A 19,114-nucleotide genomic window follows, 5' to 3' on the forward strand; every position below is an offset into this window, starting at 1 on the left:
AAGAGTATAGCCAAACCAGAACAGTTTTCACTGTTGTCAGTTGCCCAGACTTTCAGACAATAAAATAGGTTTAATTAATGTTAACTTATCTGACCAATCTGTTTTCTGTATTCTGAACATTGTATATTGTCTGTATGCATTTGGACAAACAGGACAGCAAAGGAAATTCACATTAACTCGACACTTTATTATATAAATGAAACTTATTTCAGTAGAATCGAGAGATACCAGTTGATAGTGGCAGATCATGCATGATTTCTAATGCTCATTGTGAACATGACTAATACTAAAACAACCAATTTTAGAGAAATCCAGTCAAGAACAATAATTCAAGAATATGGCATTTTTCAAGATATACAGACAGTCAGAAAATATATCCAGGTAAGTAGGTAAAAAACTCTGGCCTACATCAGATATAGGATGGTTAGGCAGAATAAACACCTATTTTTAGGATTCTAAACCTATATCTGTCCAAATACACTTACTTTCCCCCCTTTTGTGCTTATAGTGCTGATGAATTACAGTATGAAACCCACCACCAAATGTATTTTCTGTACACTTCAGTATACTGAAGAAGGGTCATTGTATTCAATGTATTTGTTTGAATTTTGAAGGCAAAATAATGTTTTAGAGTATAATATTTAATTACGTGCGAAAGGTCTGGCGTTTGTGCGATATGGTGGGAATTTGCAACTTGGGAAAATGTGTTTATAACTTCTAAGAAAATGTAGTACACTCTCTGTGGTCTAACCTCGTCCGCTGGCTTCTGCAAAGGTTTCTTTGTGCGAAGTTAGTGTTTGTCCAAGAAATGTCATCATGCGCATGAATTTGCGCAATGCTGGACAGAGACATGTTGAAATAATCAGACACACTTATGTGTTGTTTTTTCTTCTGACGCTGAACTACAAGACACGCTCCACATTACGTATGCGGATGGTCATGCTGTAGTTTATTTTCACCTCACTTCAAACATTTGGTTTGGAATCTAGCCTTATAGCTTCGCATCAGTTTCTTATTGACAGCGATCACAGCGGTTTATTGCGAGCGGCGAGATGGTTGATATGGGATCAATAGGAGGCGAGGGGATGTACAGCCAACTTATCGATGACAGCCAATGTATTGAAGATGAAGAGCAGCGCAGCCCATGTGTGCACAATGGTAAGTAGGTTAACCTTTTTTGCTCTTGTGCACGTTGGCTTCCTTTATACAAGGGAATCTATTTTGCGAAGTTACTTAAAAAGTTATACAACATTTAAAACGTTACAGTAGGCCAATAAAAGCAAGCAGCACATTTCCTTTATGGATTTGAAAAATGTATGGTATGAATATGACAGATCAACGCATTTCTCTGACCATCATTTAATAAAAACAAAATTCATAATATGACGAATTTACACTGGTATGTTGGGAAGTTTTTTTTAGTTGGGGCGCCAAGTAGCCCATTGGTCAACATTTATCCAGGTACGGAAAGTTCGCAGTTCATAATCCCTGAGCTGAAAAAGATGTACATATTTAATAAAAAGTGTTATTGTGCCCTTGAGCAATTCGCATAACTATAATTTCATTTTCAGTGAAGATGCGGTGCTCTGTATTGTCTTTTACACTGACTTTTCTCCAAATTCAAATATATTTTTTTTATGATTCATCAGTATGATTCTTGCGACAACCAAATTGCAAAAAAAAATTGTTATAGAACTCTCATAACTTTTGAAGAACAGCTCCTATCATTAAGACAAATTATCTAATATCTAATGTCTGGAGAAAACGTTAAACGTGAAATTAGTAAGATGTTACACACTATAGCGGCTAAGGGGCAGCGTGAGCGCATTTAGAGTTAACTAGAGTGGATTTGCTGGTCCAGGGGTTCTCAAACCTCTCCCCGGCAGCCGTTTTATGTTTTTCCCCACCTAGCACACTTTTTGTAAGTGAATAGGTAGAAACGGTGAACATCTTACCTTGTAGTAATTGTCACGTACTTGTAATATAGCATCCATTCGATTAGATCGTTTTGGTTTCTAGAGGGCCAACCAAAATATCTGTTCATAAAGGAAACATCTTATCTCAAAAATGACAACACATACCTATAATAAGAAAGATTATGCTGTTGATTTACCTTTATAGTAGTATCTCAAAGGTCGAGACCAGAAATTGTCTCTTTTTTTAGAAAGACATCACTGATTTATAGATGACACTGGTCACTAGAGTTTATTCAGAGTGGAGGCTTAGCAGATGGCATTGGTTCACTTGTATGTAGGACTTTTGGATTCCATCTAGGGAATTTTAAAGGGTATTACAATTGGATAAAAAATACTTACCTGTGGGGGTCCAGGGGAGGGACACATAGAGTTGGCCTGTGCAATTTAAAACTTGTTTTTGGAGCCCTAGCACTGTGGATCGAAGTACTATGATGTCCAACCTTAACCCTAACATTTTCATGGTTTCGTGACACACATTTTAGTTAATTTGTAAGATATATGAAGTTTTTGTTAATGTATGATGCGTCTTTGCAAATGTATCCTAACATAACATGTCATGAATTTGTCTGTCACAGATTTACTTTACCTATACTGTCTTAGGAATTCCCTTGAGACCAGGTTGCTAATGGGGGTAAAAAGATTGAAGTGTGTTTTGTCAAATGAAGTAACAATATTGTGCTCTTCTAAATGTTCTTGAGTTCTCTGAGACTCACAGCACTTGTGCAGGTTATATTCCAGGACTTCCATAACTGACTCAACTGGTCAACTATTCATCAAACCTGATAAGAGGCAGTCCTGCCATTGTAGAATAAATGTGTGACATATTCCATGAGGAACATTTCGAGTTCGGTACTGAGTCAGGGTACAGTGCACATCAGAAAATAGGATTTAAAGGAACCATGTTTAAGACGGTACATTTTCTCCAACATATTAAAATTGTTGAACTATCAAGCCTATGTAGTTTAACTGGACGTCTTGGACTAATCTGAGCTTTAGTGAGGTTAGCTTTCTCATGACAACAGTAAGATAACTGCTATTGTTTGTGTAATGATTACACAACATCTCTGTGGAAATGTTTAAGTCCTTATACTGGAATATCAACAACCGTAATCCTGCTCTACAAATGTTATGGGCAGTTTGGTTCAACATCTGTCAATTAAGTGCAACATATTGTTGATGTTAGGATCTGTGTAATCACATGCGTTTATGTCTTTACGAGAATTGAGAGGGGCAATACAGAGATGCAACAACTACCACAGATTTGCTGTGTCTAGGATTGTGCATTTGTGTACTGGACCGTGACAGAGAGTTTAACTCAGATTCAACAGGAGAAAGTAAGACTAGTTAATGGCGCTGGAGTAACGATCGGGGTTGCAGGGGGCGCGGCTGCACCAGGGCCCTTGTGTGGTGGTGGTGGGGGGGCTGGGCTAAGCCTCTATAATTGTTTAGTTTTTTTGCATTTCTATTTTATGTGGTGTTGTTCAGTGTGGTTATCTTAGTAAGATGTTGGCTGTGAGGTTAATCTACGCCAGGCTCCGTTTCACTTGCGTATGTACCGCATCGTAATTCTTCGTCCTCGGGGGGGAGGGTGTGTGTGTAAGGACAGTTGCACCCGGCGTCACCATGCTACGCCAGTGGTTAATGGCATATGGGAAAGTGTTTAGATAACAGCTTTGTAGTTTTCTTTTGGCAGATTTGTAATATTCTGGTTTAGAGTGCAGTGTGAAGCAGAATGGCTTAGAGTTAAACATTTTTAGAAGGACAGTGCTGTTGTTGCAGCAAGGTAGGTCCATAACTGACTTATACTGAAGACCTCGTATACTAGTACACTCTTGGCATTCTCTCAACCAGCTTCATGAAGTAGTCACCTGGAATGCTTTTCCAACAGTTTTGAAGGAGTTCCCACATATTCCCTTGTTGGCGGCTTTTCCTTCATTCTGCATTTCAACTCATCCCAAACTCCCAAGTTATGTTCCCACTAAGCGCAAATCAGATGGGATGGTGTACTGCTACAGGATGATTTGGTAGCCATGTTGATTGAGTGTGCCTTGAATTGTAAGCAAAGTGTCACCAGCCAAGCACCCCCACACCATCAAACCTACTCCATGCCTCATGGTGCAAACCACACATCCGAAAGTCATCTATTTACCCACTCTGTGTCTCACAAAGACAAGGCAGTTTGGACCAAAACCCTACAGTTTGGACTCATCAGATCAAAGGACAGATTTCCACTGATCGAATGTTCATTTCAGGTGTCTTGGCCCAAATCTCTTCTTATTGGTGTTTTTCAATAGTGTTTTTAGATGCGTCTATAACTGGAACTTTGTGAAGCATTTATTTAGGCTGCAATATGAGGTGCAGTTAATTGCCCATTCCTGAGGCTGGTTAATGTAAAGAACTTATCCTCTCCAGCAGAGGTAACTCTGGGTCTTCCTTTCCTGTGGCGGTCCTCATAAGAGCCAGTTTCACCATAGTGCTGTTCTTTCCATAATGGACTACTACAGTACAGACATAAAGATGGTCTTCTGTATGTTAATCCTACCTTATCACAACACAACTGATTGGCTCAAATGCATTAAGGGGGAAAGAAATTCCACAAATTCACTTTTAAAAAGGAACATCTACTAATTGAAATGTATTCCAGATGACTACCTCACAAAGATTTTTGAGCGAACGCAAAGAATGTGAAAAACAGTCATCAAGGCTCTACATTATGAAATACATCTCAGTCTGTTTAACAGCTTTTTGGTAGTTACAGAATTCCAAACGTATTCCATGTTTTGTTTGTCATTTTGATGTCTTCACTATTATTCTACAATGTGGAAAATAGTGAAACTGATGCAATACCCATAAATGAGTGGGTGAGTCCAAACGTTTGTCTGGCACTGTATTGCATTCCCAACAAACAGACATTATTATGTAGTGTAGGATCGGTGTCGTCAAGTGTTGCTGGTGCACAAAAGCCCTGCAGAACAGCATCCCAACGTATACTGTAGGCCTATAAATAATGTTATGTACTCCTTTCTTCTGTGTCCTCCATAACTCAGCTCCCTCACTGAGATCAGCCCCCGGACCCAGTGGCTCCAGGCCCTACAGGTTAGCCACAGTCTTCCTGGCCACGCTGTGTGCCATCCTGTTGCTATCTGTCATCGCTGTGAGTACACACTGTGAGTATGTTTCCAGTGAACACAACCATGCGCTTCTCCTCGCTTCCTTATACCACCCGGTTGTTGATTAGAGGGCTTGGATGGTTCTTGTTTTCCCGTCTGTCTGGCAGCATGTGCTTTATTCAGCCGGTTACATGACTGGTGGGTGTGTGTGTGTGTGTGTGTGTGTGAGTGAGTAAGTAATCATGCATTTAGTTAGTCATGGAATATGAATGCAGCGCACTGGAAATGGAATTGTGAAACCCTGGATAAATTAAAAGTTCCTTCAAATCATTGTTTTGACACCCTGCACTTTTTTCTTCTCTCAAATATAATGGGAAGATAATGGATGGATTTGAATCTCAGTTGCCTCCTGTCAAAACATGAGCGGTCAAAATGTGGTGTTGAATCGATGACAGTGGCAGTGCTACTCACTCATATCCCGAACAAATCTTGGGGCAGCAGTAGACCATTCCAGACCCATCACATACTCCGTTAAATGAATACACATCCGTTTCATTTTGTTCTACGGGCCTTTCTTCCTCTACCCTTGTCTATGGAACTGGGCTAACCTTATAATTCTTCTTTGCCTGACAGCTTTTTCCCCCTGGATGTTTCCTGACACCACCTTCTCATCACTGTCTTAGATAAGAACATCCTGCAGGGATTTAGCCACGAGCGTCAGGCCCTCCTGCCTCAGAATGGGTCCAGTGGTCAGATCCAGATGCAGAAGCAGCCCATCAATGTGACGGCCCTGACTGAAGCCCTGCACAAACTGAAGGCGGAGAATGAAGGTCTTATAAAGGAGAGAGACGAGCTTGTCGCCAGGTTGGCCAAATCAGGTCAGCTGTGTGTGTGTGTGTGTTTGTGTGTTTGCGTGCGCGCGTGTGCACGTGCGTGTGTGTGCCAACACGATGCTTGTAAGACAAAATGCCAACTGTCCGACAACACACAGAAGGGCCAAGGTATATTCACAAACACAGCTAGCACACATCGACCTGAAACTCAACCCACAACGTTAACTTTAATCCGGCGCCAAGCTCAATGAAAAGGAACGAGCAGGGGAAAGACTAATTAAGTATAAACAAACTTCACGGGCCACGGTGCTAAACTAATGAAGATATTCACATCAGAGCGTCTTCCCCCCCCCCTTGGGAAGCTGAAAAGATTTGGCTTTGTCGCTCAGATCTTTAAATAGTTCTACAGCAGCACCATTGAGAACGTTTTGAAATTGCAGACAGTGATGTGATCACCGAAGCCAAGTCCTCCGCCATCTAAGCCCTATTATTCACTATTACTACAGCATGGTGAACAGCACCTTACGTAGCTTCTAGCCCAATACCGTAAGACTATTAAATGATTATAATGTCGTTTTATTATGGGCTCTACTCACACACACACACACTCCATCCGCTCATACACTCACACGTACTTACACACGTAGTTTACTAACACACACTCGTCCCTCCTAACATGCTGTTATGGCTTCTACTGTCTACCCCAAGCTAAATATCCATAAACCCTAACTGACCATGTACCTCGACAAACCCACTCTGTGGGTATGTTTCTCAACTAATCACAACCCTGACCTTCACTGCGTATGACAGAACGAGTGCCGACATTGCCCCCCAAGGCCCCGGTCGCCTGTCCGTCAGATTGGCTTCGGTTCAACAACAGCTGCTACTACATCTCCACCAGGAGTAGGAACTGGCCGGACAGCCAGTCCTGGTGCAAGGAGAAAGGAGGCCATTTGGCAATCATACTCACTGCTGAAGAACAGGTAAGAGAAACAAACGAGTGAGTGTGTGAAGGGTGAGTAGAGGCTGTTAGTGTTCTCATATCTGACGTGGCTGGAAATAACAGATCAATAATTAACGTCCGATGTTGACATGAGTGTTGACACAGCATTCTTGTTTTTCGTTTTGAACACAGTATGGTTCATGGTACTGTAATGCTGTACAATAGATTGGTAAAACAAATGTTTTGATTGGTTGAGCTGAGTTATGCCATTTCATAAAAACTGTTAGTTTTGCCCATTCTAGTAAAATGGGAAATATTTACTTTTCTGGGAAATAACTGGGTACCAGCCTAGCTAGCCTACACAGGGAAATTCAACAAAAATGTAAAATCTCAAGGAGAAAATGTAAAAAATTTAAAATCTCAAGGAGAAATGATGCATCATAATACTGTTTATGGTGATGTATAATGACACGTTAAGGTCCAATAAAACCAAATGCAGCTGGTTAGCTGTCTCTCTTGGTTTATAGGTGCTGGTCATAAAATTAGAATATCATCAAAAAGTTGATTTATTTTAGTAATTCCATTCAAAAAGTGAAACTTATATAATGTATAGATTCATTATACACAGACTGATATATTTCAAGTGTTTAGTTCTTTTATTTTTGATTATTATAACTGACAACTAATGAAAACCCCAAAAGACGACCATTGACACCTAGCAAAAGGAGGGCAAGACACAAAAGGTCATTGCTAAAGAGGCTGGCGGTTCACAGAGCTCTGTGTCCAAGCACATTAATAGAGAGGTCGAAGGGAAGGAAAAGATGTGGTAGAAAAAAGTGTATATGCAATAGGAATAACCGCACCCTGGAGAGGATTGTGAAAAAAAAAACATTCACAAAGAGTGGACTGCAGCTGGAGTCAGGGCTTCAAGAACCACCACGCACAGACGTATGCAAGATATGGGTTTCAGCTGTCGCATTCCTTGTGTCAAGCCACTCTTGAACAAGACACAGTGTCAGAAGCGTCTCGCCTGGGCTAAAGACAAAAAGGACTGGACTGCTGTTGAGTTATGTTCTCTGATGAAAGTCTATTTTGCATTTCCTTTGGAAATCAAGGTCCCAGAGTCTGGAGGAAGAGAGGAGAGGCACAGAATCCACGTTGCTTGTCCAGTGTAAAGTTTCCACAGTCAGTGATGGTTTGGGGTGCCATGTCATCTGCTGGTCTTGGTCCACTGTGTTTTCTGAGGTCCAAGGTCAACGCAGCCGTCTACCAGGAAGTTTTAGAGCACTTCATGCTTCCTGCTGCTGACCAACTTTATGGAGATGCAGATTTCATTTTCCAACAGGACTTGACACCTGCACACAGTGCCAAAGCTACCAGTACCTGGTTTAAGGACCATGGTATCCCTGTTCTTAATTGGCCAGCAAACTCGCCTGACCTTAACCCTATAGAAAATCTATGAGGAAGATGCGATACGCCAAACCCAACAATGCAGAAGAGCTGAAGGCCACTATCAGAGCAACCTGGGCTCTCATAACACCTGAGCAGTGCCACAGCCTGATCGACTCCATGCCACGCCTCCTTGCTGCAGTAATTCAGGCAAAAGGAGCCCCAACTAAGTATTGAGTGCTGTACATGCTCATACTTTTCATGTTCATACTTTTTCTCAACATTTCTAAAAATCTTTTTTTTGTATTGGTCTTAAGTAATATTCAAATTTTCTGAGATACTGAATTTGGGATTTTCATTAGTTGTCGGTTATAATCATCACAATTAAAAGAAATAAACATTTGAAATATATCAGTCCGTGCGTAATTAATGAAATAATATAAGTTTCACTTTTTGAATGGAATTACTTAAATAAATAAACTTTTTGATGGTATTCTAATTTTATGACCAGCACCTGTAGTTTGAACTAAATGAACCCTCATGTTACGACAGCTGTCACACTTGCTCCGCCGGTAGCGGCGGTGCCACCTCTTCTTCCGCGCTCTACTAACTGCCGGCATGAGAACCATGGCAGCAACACACCCCAGATACCAATTCACCTGATTACACAGGCTATTTCTGTTGCCCTTGTTCTGTCACTGCTGTGGAATATTGTTGTTATCGTGTATGCTTTCTCAACGCCGTTATGGTGCAGAATTAATACAAACGACAAGTACGTGATCCACTCTTGGGGTTTCTTTTCTTTTTTTCACCTTCACTTTTGCTCAACTCCCTCGCACCATCACAGATAACATTTATTCCCCTTTCTGTAACATGATCTTGTAGCTAGGCTACAAGTGTATCCTATTGAGGGTACCTACTTGACGAGCAAGATTATGCATAAATTTGCCATCACAAAGAACACAGTCACAGTGCCCAGCTGGACAACTGTCCAATACTAATAGAGACTGTCCAGAATTATTTCTGAATTTCCTGGACCTTGATTGGGCAGCACTGCACATTAACCCGCCTTGTACCGATAACTCCAACATAGCTGTGCTAAAAACGTTTTGTGTAAAATGTATTAATTTCAGGTTCTAGAAAGGAATACTTATTGAATCCTTTACAGTCCAAGCATCCTGACATTCCCATTTGTAATGATGTTTTCTTGCTATAGACGTTTCTTTGGGACCAGTTACCTCGGGGACACTGGAATGCTTACTGGTTCGGAATCACAGACCACAAGAAAGAGACAGACTGGGTTTGGGTCGATGGAACCAAATTGGTCGGGGGGTAAGTTTTCGCTTAGTTGTCCTAGCATTTGGTAGATGCAGATTAATCAGGAATTATCTGTAATTGTAAAAATGACTTTTAAATGTTTTTAGTGAACACAAAGCAAACACAAAGCAGGAGATTAACGTAGAATACATATATATATATATATATATATATATATATATATATATATATATATATATTGTTTTTAAGAAACACATTTAATAAACATTGAAATCCAAAAAGTTAATAAATGAACAGTGAAAAAGGAACAAAATCATAACACAAAGGAGGGCTGTCATTTTGCCCTCAATGGGACAATAAGAACTTATTTTTGGGGCTTTTGGGTAATCGGTTAAGAGCCTCTAAAGAGCCATCCACAGTAAGTCTGTCAGACAGAAGTCATCAGGTTGTCCAAGAGCATCCCAAAAATTCTAGACTGGTATCTGTGCTGCTTGCATAGCATGTGTACCAATAAAAATATGTGGATGTGTGCACAGCCCCCCCGCCTGGGCGATCCCCCCCCCCCCCCCCCACGTAGGATGAAACGAATCCTCAAGCATTCCGACAACATTTTCTGCAGAGCGGTATAGAATGCTGTTGACATCACTGCTCAATAAGTCAATTAAGTAAACCATGTAATGTGTACTGATTTGGGGGCAAGATCAGTGTCGCTAGCAGCCAGTCTTCATATGTTTCTCAGCCTTGCTATGTGATCTGTTGACCATTGGATATAAAAGGCATTCTGGCAGGGAAGCAATGTTTCTGGCCGAGTCCAAGCTGGTTGAATCTGGCCACGACCTGACAAAACCCAGGATGTTTGTCAGGAGTGTTTTGTCACTATCAGGATAAATCCATTCTTTTTCGTATAAACAAGTAGTTTTTGTTCATTTTGTCCGTTTTTTTACTTGGCCGGGTGGTTTTTATGTTGACGGCTCCTTCGTTAGCTGTGGGCAAAGAAAGAATGTCAGTATTCTATATCTTCATATTCTTTTGTTTGGCTTGTGTAACTCAATCAATCAATCAAATTTATTTATAAAGCCCTTTTTACAACAGCAGTTGTCACAAAGTGCTTTACAGAGACACCCGGCCTTAAACCCCAAGGAGCAAACATCAGTAGTGTTGAATTTCAGTGGCTAGGAAAAACACCCTAAGAAGGTCGAATTTTAGGAAGAAACCTAGAGAGGACCCAGGCTCAGAGGGGTGACCAGTCCTCTTCTGGCTGTGCCGGGTGAGATATTAAGAGTCCAATTGGAGTAATAAATACATTTCTCTGGGCTAAATCCACAGTCTATTTGATTTTAGATTAGGTCAGAAGTATGACCAGGTGGACAAGGACAGCAACGGGCCCCCCAAACCAGGTAATCCGCAGGTGTGGACCAGGACCCCATCTCCTCCTAAAATTTAAAACTGGAGGAGACTGAGAAAAGTTAGTAATGCATTCCTCATATCCCCCAGCACAATAATATAGCAGCGTAACACCTTGGAACTAACTCACTGCTCATTAGGCCTATTGTCTCCACATGTTGTTTCCACATTTCCATTTGAGCTTCCAAAGACTGTCGAACAAGATATCGCTGCAAGCATATCTGTCAGAACTGCAGGAGGAATGAGCATTACAGGATGTTCACTATAGTTCACTACTGGAGGAATGAGCTGCCCTATGTCCTAGTCAATGGGATTCCTGCTGAGGCATGTTTGCAAAAGTATTTAATGCCTTTTGCCAGCTCTATCCAATGCACTGAGGCATTGTCTACCAATGTCTACCTGGTTTCTGTTATCACATTGAATGTTTCCTCATCAAAGAACATATGGAGCTCTAACTTGCCGCTAATCTGATAGCAAATATTGACACATTCAACAATGTCTTTTAAATGAATCACTATGACTTTAAGTGGCTTTTGGATCAAGGTGTCTGCTAAATTGTAAAATATATTGTTATTATTTATTTTTATGTCTTTAACTTATGTCTTGGGGATATGTATTGGGGATATTAAATATGGTTGCCGGTCCACCTCTCACAGAGCATGTATGCCAATAATTGACCTTTGACACTGTCCTCAATGCTTTTCCCCAGCTTGTTTAATCGACTGGTGGTGTGTTTAGCTGTAGTTGTGGGGTCAGCGATTCGCTGACTATGCAAAGCAGGTGTAGTGTTCATGGCTTCTATTTTAGCGTTTACCACAGCGATTCAGATGTAATGACCTTTATAGCAAAATTTTGATTAGCAATGTAGATGTAACATTGATGGCCTTTATTTTAGTATTTAGCACATGGATACAGATTTAGAGTCAATGGACAATATTTTCCGTATTCAGCACATTGATGCAAATAACTTCCTATAGCCATGAGCTTCCTCCACCTCTACTGGGGGTTTGTCACACTCTTTCAGTTCTCCTAAATTCTCAGAACTGTTGTTTTTAGATTTCTCAGCAGATTTTAACTGGGATTTAGAGCTGAACTCATTGCTGGCTACTTCCAAACAGTCCAGCGATTAGTCTTGAACTACTCCTAGGTGCTTTGTGAAGGGTTTTTGGGTTTGTCCTGTTAGAACTGACATTTCTAGCACTGGGTTGAACATTGTACTCCACAATGCCTGTGTATTCTTCTGATTTCATGATGTCATGCACACTGCAATGGAAAGCAACACCAAAACATCTCTGAACCTCCTCCACGTTTGACAGTGGGGAAGGTGGCCTTTTATTTAAAGGCATCTTTTTTTTTTCTACAAATATCGAGATGGTGTGCATTACAAAAAAGCTCTAATTTGGTCTGATCTTTAGGAAGGAGTTTCCTCCAAGAAGACTGTGGGGACGGTTACAATCTGTCTGACCTCCTCAAACTCACATGTTTAATTTAAACAATTTAAACCATTAGGGTACACAGAGTGACACAAACCTGGAGAATCAGGCCTTCTCACTATTCTGGTTTAAGTAGTGATTTTCATACCGCAGGCATCTGCAACTCATGACAAATGTGGAGAGTGCTTCGGGAATATGGGGTCCTGGGTCCTTTGCTAAGGGCTGTCAGGTCCCTGTACGACCGAAGCAGGAGCTTGGTCCGCATTGCCGGTAGTAAGTCAGACTTGTTCCCTGTGCATGTTGGACTCCGGCAGGGCTGCCCTTTGTCGTCGGTTCTGTTCGTAATTTTTATGGACAGAATTTCTAGGCACAGCCAGGGGCCGGAGGGTGTCAGGTTTGGGGACCACACAATTTCGTCTCTGCTCTTTGCGGATGAAGTTGTCGTGTTGGCCCCTTCAAACCAGGACCTTCAGCATGCTTTGTTGTCCTAACATTCGGTAGATGCAGATTAATCAGGATTTATCTGTAATTGTAAAAATGACTTTTAAATGTTTTTTAGTGAACACAAAGCAAACACAAAGCAGGAGATTAACGTAGAATACATATATATATATATTGTTTTTAAGAAACACATTTAATAAACATTGAAATCCAAAAAGTTAATAAATGAACAGTGAAAAAGGAACAAAATCATAACACAAAGGAGGGCTGTCATTTTGCCCTCAATGGGACAGTAAGAACTTATTTTTGGGGCTTTTGGGTAAATCGGTTAAGAGCCTCTAAAGAGCCATCCACAGTAAGTCTGTCAGACAGAAGTCATCAGGTTGTCCAAGAGCATCCCAAAAATTCTAGACTGGTATCTGTGCTGCTTGCATAGCATGTGTACCAATAAAAATATGTGGATGTGTGCACAGCCCCCCCGCCTGGGCGATCCCCCCCCCCCCCCCCCCCCCCCCACGTAGGATGAAACGAATCCTCAAGCATTCCGACAACATTTTCTGCAGAGCGGTATAGAATGCTGTTGACATCACTGCTCAATAAGTCAATAAAGTAAACCGTGTAGTGTGTTCTGATTTGGGGGCAAGATCAGTGTCGCTAGCAGCCAGTCTTCATATGTTTCTCAGCCTTGCTATTTGATCTGTTGACCATTGGATATAAAAGGCATTCTGGCAGGGAAGCAATGTTTCGGGCCGAGTCCAAGCTGGTCGAATCTGGCCACGACCTGACAAAACCCAGGATGTTTGTCAGGAGTGTTTTGTTACTATCAGGATAAATCCGATCTTTTTCGTATAAACAAGTAGTTTTGTTCATTTTGTCCGTTTTTTTACTTGGCTGGATGGTTTTTATGTTGTGACAAGTTGTGTATAACGTTACCAAAACGAAAGCAGAATAAGTCAAATAAGTGACCTGAGACGTCAATAAAGATCAATAATAGTATGATTTGTTGTTTTTTCTCCTTTTTTCTCTTTAACCACGACACGCAGGAATCCAAACAGATAGCACAAAAAAATTGGAACAGAATCTTCCCGAGACCTCGCTGGCTACACCTATACAATATACTGGAGGACATGAACCAGACTAAAGCTAGCGTACGTTAAGCGAATAATACTGCTCTAAGACGATCAGCATTTTGGACGGCTCCTTCGTTAGTTGTGGGCAAATGAAGAATGTCAGTGTTCTATATCTTCATATTCTTTTGTTCGGCTTGTGTAACTCACTGCTCATTAGGCCTATTGTCTCCACATGTTGTTTCCACATTTCTATTTGAGCTTCCAAAGACTGTCGAACAAGATATCGCTGCAAGCATATCTGTCAGAACTGCAGGAGGAATGAGCATTACAGGATGTTCACTATAGTTCACTACAGGAGGAATGAGCTGGCCTATGTCGTAGTCAATGGGATGCCTGCTGAGGCATGTTTGCAAAAGTATTTAATGCCTTTTGCCTGCTCTATCCAATGCACTGAGGCATGTTTGCAAAAGCATTTTTTGCCTTTTGCCTGCTCTGTCTACTGCACAGAAGGAGGAATGAGCTGGCCTATGTCCTTGAGCTTCTCAAGACTGTCGAACAAGATATCGCTGCAAGCGTATCTGTCAGAACTGCAGGAGGAATGAGCATTACAGGAGGTCCACAATAGTTCAGCTGGCCTATGTCCTGGCCTATGTCCTAGTCAATGGGATGCCTGCTGAGGCATGTTTGCAAAAGTATTTTTTGCCTTTTGCCTGCTCTGTCCACTGCACAGAAGAGGGGGAAACTCAGACAGCTTGTAAAGGTACTACTTGATCTTTGGTTTGCTGCACCAATGTCTACCTGGTTTCTGTTATCACATTGAATGTTTCCTCATCAAAGAACATATGGAGCTCTAACTTGCCACTAATCTGATAGCAAATATTGACACATTCAACAATGTCTTTTAAATGAATCACTATGACTTTAAGTGGCTTTTGGATCAAGGTGTCTGCTAAATTGTAAAATATATTGTTATTATTTATTTTTATGTCTTTAACTTATGTCTTGGGGATATGTATTGGGGATATTAAATATGGTTGCCGGTCCACCTCTCACAGAGCATGTATGCCAATAATTGACCTTTCACACTGTCCTCAATGCTTTTCCCCAGTGTGTTTAATCGACTGGTGGTGTGTTTAGCTGTAGTTGTGGGGTCAGCAATTCGCTGACTATGCAAAGCAGGTGTAGTGTTCATGGCTTCTATTTTAGCGTTTACCACAGCGATTCAGATGTAATGACCTTTATAGCAAAATTTTTATTAGCAATGTAGATGTAACATTGATGGCCTTTATTTTAGTATTTAGCACATGGATACAGATTTAGAGTCAATGGACAATATTTTCCGTATTCAGCACATTGATGCAAATAACTTCCTATAGCCATGAGCTTCCTCCACCTCTACTGGGGGTTTGTCACACTCTTTCAGTTCTCCTAAATTCTCAGAACTGTTGTTTTTAGATTTCTCAGCAGATTTTAACTGGGATTTAGAGCTGAACTCATTGCTGGCTACTTCCAAACAGTCCAGCGATTAGTCTTGAACTACTCCTAGGTGCTTTGTGAAGGGTTTTTGGGTTTGTCCTGTTAGAACTGACATTTCTAGCACTGGGTTGAACATTGTACTCCACAATGCCTGTGTATTCTTCTGATTTCATGATGTCATGCACACTGCAATGGAAAGCAACACCAAAACATCTCTGAACCTCCTCCACGTTTGACAGTGGGGAAGGTGGCCTTTTATTTAAAGGCATCTTTTTTTTTTTCAACAAATATCGAGATGGTGTGCATTACAAAAAAGCTCTAATTTGGTCTGATCTTTAGGAAGGAGTTTCCTCCAAGAAGACTGTGGGGACGGTTACAATCTGTCTGACCTCCTCAAACTCACATGTTTAATTTAAACAATTTAAACCATTAGGGTACACAGAGTGACACAAACCTGGAGAATCAGGCCTTCTCACTATTCTGGTTTAAGTAGTGATTTTCATACCACAGGCATCTGCATCTCATGACAAATGTGGAGAGTGCTTCGGGAATATGGGGTCCTGGGTCCTTTGCTAAGGGCTGTCAGGTCCCTGTACGACCGAAGCAGGAGCTTGGTCCGCATTGCCGGCAGTAAGTCAGACTTGTTCCCTGTGCATGTTGGACTCCGGCAGGGCTGCCCTTTGTCGCTGGTTCTGTTCGTAATTTTTATGCACAGAATTTCTAGGCGCAGCCAGGGGCCGGAGGGTGTCAGGTTTGGGGACCACACGATTTCGTCTCTGCTCTTTTCGGATGACGTTGTCGTGTCGGCCCCTTCAAACCAGGACCTTCAGCATGCACTGGGACGGTTTGCAGCCGAGTGTGAAGCAGTGGGGATGAGAATCAGTACCTCCATATCCGAGGCCATGGTCCCCAATCGGAAAAGGGTGGCTTGCCCACTTCAGGTTGGTGGAGAGTGCCTGCCTCAAGTGGAGGAGTTTAAGTATCTAGGGGTCTTGTTCACGAGTGAGGGAAGGATGGAACGGGAGATTGACAGACGGATCGGTGCAACTTCTGCAGTAATGCGGTCGATGTATCGGTCTGTCGTGGTGAAGAAAGAGCTGAGCCGCAAGGCGAAGCTCTCGATTTACCGGTCAGTCTACGTTCCTACTCTCACCTATGGTCTTGAGCTTTGGGTCATGACCGAAAGGACAAGATCCCGGATACAGGCGGCCGAAATGAGCTTTCTCCGCAGGGTGGCTGGGCGATCCCTTAGAGGGAGAAGCTCGGTCACCCGGGAGGAGCTCAGAGTAGAGCCGCTGCTCCTCCACATCGAGAGGGGTCAGCTGAGGTGGCTTGGGCATCTGTTTCGGATGCCTCCGGAACGCCTTCCCGGGAAGGTGTTCCGGTCCCGTCCCACCGGGAGGAGACCCCGGGGAAGACCTAGGACACGCTGGAGGGACTATGTCTCCCGGCTGGCCTGGGAAGAGCTGGAGGAAGTTTCTAGGGAGAGGGAAGTCTGGGCATCTCTGCTTAGACTGCTGCCCCCGAGACCCGGCCCCGGATAAGCACAAGATGATGATGACATTAAACAGTTCCTATTTTTTCAGATTATGTGCTTATCTGTCTTGTCCACTTACTCATTGTTCCACTTACTCATGTTCTTACTTTTTCCTTGTTATATGCAGTATTTTAACATTAAAATTATTTGACATGATCTTTAATACTATCAAAATGAAGACATTAATTGGAGAATGTAGAATATAGTCCATCATTTTACATTTTGCAAGGTACATACAGTTGCACGATGCAATAATTGTATCTCTTTGTTTCTGGTAGTTTTTGGGAGGAGGGCGAACCCAATAACCACATTGACGAGGACTGCGGCTACATTGTCAAGACACAGGTGCTGGAGCGCACGGCAATTCGCAGCTGGTATGATGCTCCATGCTCCATGTACTGGCCCTACATCTGTGAGATTTAGCCCAATAACTGTTGCTGCTTCTTATGAAGATGGGCACTGGTCTGATCAGCAGTCATGTGTTCACGCTGGAGGGGCAACAATATTCACAGTGATAGACCAGCGTGGACCAACATTTTCTCCTCAGGAGCTCCTGGGCATGCAGGGTTTTCCTCTAGCCCTGCACTGATACATCTGATTCAGGTGCGTTAGAGCAGGGCAAGAGCAACACTGTGCAAGAGTGTTAGTTCTAGACTAGGAGGGTACACCCCTGTGTTGGAGATATGCAGCAGAATCTGGTTAATGTGAAATGCTATTCTTTGCTACTATCTTTACCTGTTTCATGTATTTTTTATCAAACAATGTACATATCTTAATTTGGGGTTTAACCAAAGATCAAAATACTTCTAATGCACTATTTGACGACTAGTTATTTTAGGTTGATGGAAAATGGTGTAATTAAAAAAACAAATATAATCATTTATTTTATAATCATGATTTGTCTAAAACACATTAATAAATGTTCCATTCATAACCATTCAAAATGTATATTTTACTCTGAAAATATGTTGATTCTGTCAATAAACATTATGCAAAGTTACCATTAGTGGTTACGGTTAGTACTGATTAAAGATCTGGTCCAAGGTTATCTGCCTAGAGACCAGAGTAATACATTCTGTAAATCTGCTTGGCAGTAATGATGTGTATTTGGGACTGTCAATCAGCAAAGAAAAAACACTATTGTGTGCAGTTAGCAAGTAACTAGCATGTGCAGTTAGTAATGTTGTTTGACAAATCATTGCTCTCCTATTTCAGTGTGTAATCAATCCAAAACACCTTGGAATGATAACACATTGCCACTGTAAATCAATGAAAAACTGCGTGCACCAAGCTCTTGTAACAATGTAGGGAAACTTTCTTAATTACTCTGCCTCCCTCATCCAGTAACAAGGCAAAACATGTGCAGAGTTGTAGGTTCATGCCAAGTTAAGTGTCCCTAAACCTCCCCTATTTACTCTGCTCCTGTCCCCGTTCTGCACTTAACCTGCCTGGGTGTCAAGCTCTGATGGTGGGATGCAAACTGCAGCAAGACAGCTTTAACTTTCTTATATACCTTAAGCATTATTCATGTTAACATGACACCATGACAGATGTTTGGATCCTTATTCACTTTTCCTGAATCCTGCCACAGTTGTGTCGGAGAACTGTACCTGTTCATACTCAGAATAATACATATTCATGTATTGTCTCAGATTGTGTTGAAACCATAAACTGCATTATGGTGTTTGTACTTAATGTTTCCTCCTGATATTAAGGGGAGTCTCACTGCATGCTAATCACAGAAACCCAGCTAGAAAACTTTCTGCCATGCGGCAAGTAAAACTATGTATGAATTCAGCTATACTGTTTAATCCTTGGTGTCCGGGTACTACTTCATCCACCATGGTCAACTACTAGATTCCCTGTTATATATTTAAAATATGGATCCGTCGAGGCATGGACACTACAAGACCTCTGAAGATGTCCTGTGGTATCTGGCACCATGAAGGGGTGTACCTGTCTAAAATCATGTTAAGGTAGGTGGCGCATGTGAAATTGACATCAACATGAATGCCCGTACCCAGGGTTTCCCAGCATTACTTTGCCCAGAGCATCATACTCCCTCCACCAGCATGTCGTCTTCCGATTGATTAATTGTTCAAAGAACTTCTCTATTTATGTACAACAGTTTCACATTCAAGGCAGCAGTTTGTGTCTGCTGTGACCACATTTTTTATTTAGTTTGATATGATTTACTTGACCTACACTGTGTGCACAATTATTA

General features: G+C 41.7%; 1 protein-coding gene across 1 annotated transcript; it reads left to right on the plus strand.

The window, feature by feature from the left end:
- Positions 1-893: 893 nt before the first annotated feature.
- On the plus strand, positions 894-17,890 carry zgc:174904 (C-type lectin domain-containing protein). The gene is made up of 6 exons (XM_010903274.4): positions 894-1,158; positions 5,024-5,143; positions 5,770-5,964; positions 6,730-6,902; positions 9,468-9,583; positions 17,169-17,890. Exons 1-6 carry the CDS (start codon positions 1,053-1,055, stop codon positions 17,311-17,313), a joined length of 855 nt encoding a protein of 284 aa, XP_010901576.1. The 5' UTR covers positions 894-1,052; the 3' UTR covers positions 17,314-17,890.
- Positions 17,891-19,114: the final 1,224 nt, after the last annotated feature.

Source organism: Esox lucius, chromosome 10 (assembly GCF_011004845.1).
Source record: "Esox lucius isolate fEsoLuc1 chromosome 10, fEsoLuc1.pri, whole genome shotgun sequence".
Classification (NCBI taxonomy): Eukaryota; Metazoa; Chordata; class Actinopteri; order Esociformes; family Esocidae; genus Esox; species Esox lucius.